Genomic DNA, 4,668 nt, shown 5'->3' with positions numbered 1-4,668 from the left:
GTCGCATGATGTGATCTCAGTTTCCATAAAATGACACGAAAGGCGAAGAAAATTATTGGACCTGGATAACTAGTTAGAAATCGATAATGTTCAGATCACGTAATTTAGTCTAAATGAAACTGCATTTTCCCACGTAACATCTGGGTCACTTGTTCAACATACCCATCTCGTCTAAGAGGTTAAAACTGTTGTTCCCACCATTCAGAACCGGATCTAAATTTAGTAAGTCTGTGGCTGTACTCTCAATAAAGTTATTATCTAAGAAATCTAAATTGAAATGTGACGGATCTTCTGCTTGATTGGATGAGTTGGTACTGCCACTAATTGGGTAAATATGTCCTTGACTGGTCAAGTTGCTGGTTGACAACGGTACAGCTGACGACATTTGCATACTGCTATGTTGACCGCTAGTGTTGTCCATCGGGTTCATTCCAGGTTGATAAGCCATTTGTTGATGTTGGTGCATAAGCATTTGGTTATTCTGTATATGGGATCGTTGAACTGATTCCAAAGTGACGCCTCTCATCGCATGTTGGGGAATCACAGTTCTCGGGACCACTTGATTATTTAATATGCTCATAGAAGGAGACGCCATATTTTGTCCCATAGTCCCTTGCGATGCTCGTGGAAATGACATGGGATTAACAGATTGGTTTACGGGCCTAACACGTGTTTGCTGCTGCTGCAAGATCAAATGTCTCCACTCTGGAGCTGCTGCTCTTTGAGATATGTTTAATCCCTCAGGTCCTACATTGACGTTTGGAGGCCGTTGGGAGCGGGGAAGGGAGTTGCTGTAAGTAGGTCTCGTATGAGTCATGTGGCCATTAGGGCTTGAAGATGTTATGTTTATATGAGTGGGATTTGCTGTTTGACTGAAATTTGCCAATGCAGTTTCCATGCCTATATGTGACGTAGGAACTCCACCTTGCTGTGGCCTTGCTCTTACTAGCATCCGAACTTGAGAAGAAGGATGTTGTAAAGCGTGCACCGCGGTTTCGGATAACATTCCTCTTCTGGAAATATCGGTAGGCTGTACAAACCGCTGAGAGGTTTGAGTTGGATTCAATCCTACCATAGAATTATTTGTTATCATTCGTTGATGCTGAGGAAGCACTTGATTGGTAACTATGTGGTGTTTGTATTCAGGTGGAGGCCTGTTTATGAACTGTTGAAGTTGGGCTTCTCTTTGTGTGTTAGAAGTAGCTATGCTGTTTTGCTGTATTCCTTGTTGTTGTTGTTTCATTATCTGCTGGCACATGTCCTCACGAGAAGGTATTCCGCTGTTACTGCCACCGCTACCACCAGGGAACTGACTTGAAAAACTGAGGGATTGGGCTTGTGACATGGTCATTTGAAAGGGTGGCTTGGGGGCAGTGGTAGAGTGAGGGTAAGTTGAGAACATGGCAATTTGTTGTTGTTGCTGCTGCTGCTGCTGTTGAGAGCCGCTAGTGGGGTTCTGCTCAAAGTCTCTGGATACTTGTAGTTGTTGGCTCTGACAAACCTGTAACCAAGAAAACTCATATTGTACTTGAGTTATGAATAATTCGGAATGTGGTAACTCATTAAAAATAAAATGAATACAATTAAATCACAGAATACGTCTAAAATAAATAATTAATAATAGATTAGAAACATTGAGGAAACGTTAATTTCAATTTATACATTTCATGATACACTAGAATGTCGCCAACAACATATCTTACAAGTTGAATAATAACATATAACAGTATATAAACTTTATTGGTGAAGTAAAATGAAATAAAATATATTTATCATAAAATTACAAAGGTCAGAATAAATATAACTTGAATTCTCTAAATAGGGGTGTGGGCCGCCCCTTCCATTATTTTTAGTACACGATCAATTTGTTTGATACAAAAGAAATCGTGATACACGCAGCATTAAACATCATTTTCTTTTGACTTCGGTTTCACGTATTTTGCTGCCTACTTGTTCGTATGTGTTTTGGTCATATATATTATTTAAACAGGTCGATTTTGGTTCCAAATATATGCGACACTGCACATACAAAATGACACTTCTAAAGAAAGTTCATTAAATTATAGAACTAATTATTTCTGAAAGTAAGCCTAAGTCAACTGAACGTTTTTATAGTAAACCAAACACAAATGAAATGTAATTCTTTAAAAACATCACACCTTTTTACCGGGAGTGCATCGTTATGTTACTATCGTCATAGAAAGTCTCACACCATTCCAAATATTGCACAAGATTCACCATACAATATATTCATACAATAGCAAACAACAACAACCCATTCCTACATAAAGCTAGCATACTTTAACTACAATTAAATTATGTTCAATCCATCAATAGCATATTGTTTAAAAGATGGATTAAAAACAACTAAATTTTTAATAAAAAATCCACTACAACTATTCTTGGAAGGTACGGTGAAACCTACACCGCTTTAAAACTTTGCTATTTCTTAAATACATCTTACAAAAAACTGTAAAGAAAAATGTTACGAAGACACGTTTTATCAAATTTTGTCAGACTATTACAGTGATTAGGTATGATAAAGAAAGGCATTCCAACAAAACTAAATCTATCACAAAATGTAATAGTGCACAAGTCTCTAGTTTCGTAACATAAACATAAAAACTAATGAGTTCAGATTTTTTAAAAATTGATTAGGCTACAATGATCACGGAAGAATATTACTGCTTTCCACGTGAGTCAGCTTCTTGAAGCAGAACGGTTAACGGCCGAAACCCAGAGTTTTCTTATAACAGAAACTTGAAGTTAAGGCAGCGGGATTGGATGTTCTGTGAATCATTATTACATTAAACAACAGCCAGCATTTAACACATATAATTACGATAAATTTTCAGGGCGAACGCGATTACTCTATACAACCATCATAAATGTACTTTGTAAAGTTAGTGAACGCTTTCAAAAACATTTGGTGTTCAACTAATAATTGAGCTCACACATTCAGTACATTCATAATTACTAAATATAGCAATCGTTCTCATTCTACACAAATACAACCAACAAACAGATATGTTACAAAGTTAACTTTCACACCAAATTCTAACATCACAAAAATAAACAATGCCAAAACTGAAGAAATGTCATGATGGATATACGAAAGATGTTCAGAGAGAAAGGAAATTTTCTTTCCCTCAAGACGAAAATGAGTAAATTCGCCCCTTACTGCTTGTCTTATAACGACTACAATGGAGTAGTTGGGCCAGCGTAAAATTTATTCTTCTACTTTTTTTTAATAAAGAAAAGTATTACGTTAAGAAAGAAGACTCTGGTATGAAAATAAAACAACACAAACTTAAACTCGACTTATTCTGTTATTGGTAAACGATAATTAAAACAAATGTATGTTTGTCTGTTTGCTTGTTTTTTAATTTCGCCCTAAGTTACACGAGGGCTATCTGCGCTAGCCGTCCCTAGTTTAGCAGTGTAAGACTAGAGGGAAGGCAGCTAGTCATCACCACCCACTGCCAACTCTTGGGCTACTCTTTTACCGACGAATAGTGGGATTGACCGCCACATTATAACGCCCCCGCGGCTGAAAGATCGAGCATGTTTGGTAGAACGTAAAACAAACATATAGTTGAAAATTGATGAACTAATTATAGAAAGGTAAGTCGATACAAAATTGAAAATTTGCTTTAAAATTCGGCACTTTTATTCAAAGAAAACTTTATTAAATTCATCTTTTGAATTTAAATCATATTTTGTAAAATATTTATTTTGCATCTACGCAAAGCTAATAAGCCTATAACTTTGAACAACTAAGAAGAGGGAGGGCAGCAAGCCATCGGCATTATAGTGCTTACCATCCACGCTAAGGGATTAAGTCTCCTCTTATTACACACCCACAATTTAAAGTATATTTTGTGGTATCGCGAGGATTCAAAACCGACTCGCCAGCAGCGACATCTGGAGCCCTACTAAAAGGCCAACCTAAGCTCCATGTTCTAAGACACAGGCTTTTTAGATCTTCCCGTAAATAAATACAGATAATCATCAGTGTTTGTTGTTTACAATATTTTGACTAAGTATTATTTAATACATACTTTTCTACAAATACCCTTGGCTTGTATGGGAAGTTGTTTTTAAGTATGCGTCATATTACGGTTCTAATATATTTCACAATATATATATAATTTAACGTAAATCATAATTAATACTAAGTTCAACTTAAATTTAATTAACCGAGTTGCGATAGACGAAACTGACACGTGTATTATTTACAAGAACACAAAAATTAGCTGAAAAAAAAGCTAAAATTCTTTGGTCGAATTACTGATATAGAGGTGTCTGTTATCAGTAATATTTCGTTCAAACAGCTCCTTGTTACATCTGTCATACAATTTTTATTAATTAAATGTATGCCTTGGCATGACTAGTAGCTGTGCATCTTAATGTTTGCTTCACTGAAGAAATATTTTTTTCAAAGTAGACAGCAGAAAAAGGAAAGTGCAACTAACATTTACAAACAGAGACTGTGTTAATTACTTACTAAACAACTAGGGGGCCCGGCATGGACAGGTGGTTAGGGCCCTCGACTCGCAGTGTGCGGGTTCGAATCCCCTTCACACCAAACATGCTCGCCTTTTCAGCCGTAGGGGTGTTATAATGTGACAGTCAATCCCACTATTCGTTGGTAAAAAGAGTAGCCCA

The 4,668-nt window shown here is 36.5% G+C and overlaps 1 protein-coding gene across 4 annotated transcripts in view; it reads right to left on the bottom strand.

Moving 5' to 3' along the window:
- Nucleotides 1-6: 6 nt before the first annotated feature.
- Nucleotides 7-4,668, bottom strand: part of LOC106463101 (neurogenic protein mastermind-like) — a 51,905-nt gene continuing 47,243 nt past the window's right edge. For all 4 annotated transcript variants that reach the window (XM_022390515.1, XM_022390516.1, XM_022390517.1 and 1 more), the window contains exon 3: nt 7-1,501. In XM_022390515.1, coding sequence (XP_022246223.1) covers nt 146-1,501 — 1,356 coding nt within the window. In that variant the 3' untranslated portion in view covers nt 7-145. The remainder of the gene's footprint in view (nt 1,502-4,668) is intronic.

This window comes from Limulus polyphemus, unplaced genomic scaffold, assembly GCF_000517525.1.
Source record: "Limulus polyphemus unplaced genomic scaffold, Limulus_polyphemus-2.1.2 Scaffold1325, whole genome shotgun sequence".
In the NCBI taxonomy this organism is placed as follows: domain Eukaryota; kingdom Metazoa; phylum Arthropoda; class Merostomata; order Xiphosura; family Limulidae; genus Limulus; species Limulus polyphemus.
The sequence above is the reverse complement of the archived record's forward strand: the minus strand, read 5'-3'. Positions and strand labels throughout refer to the sequence as shown.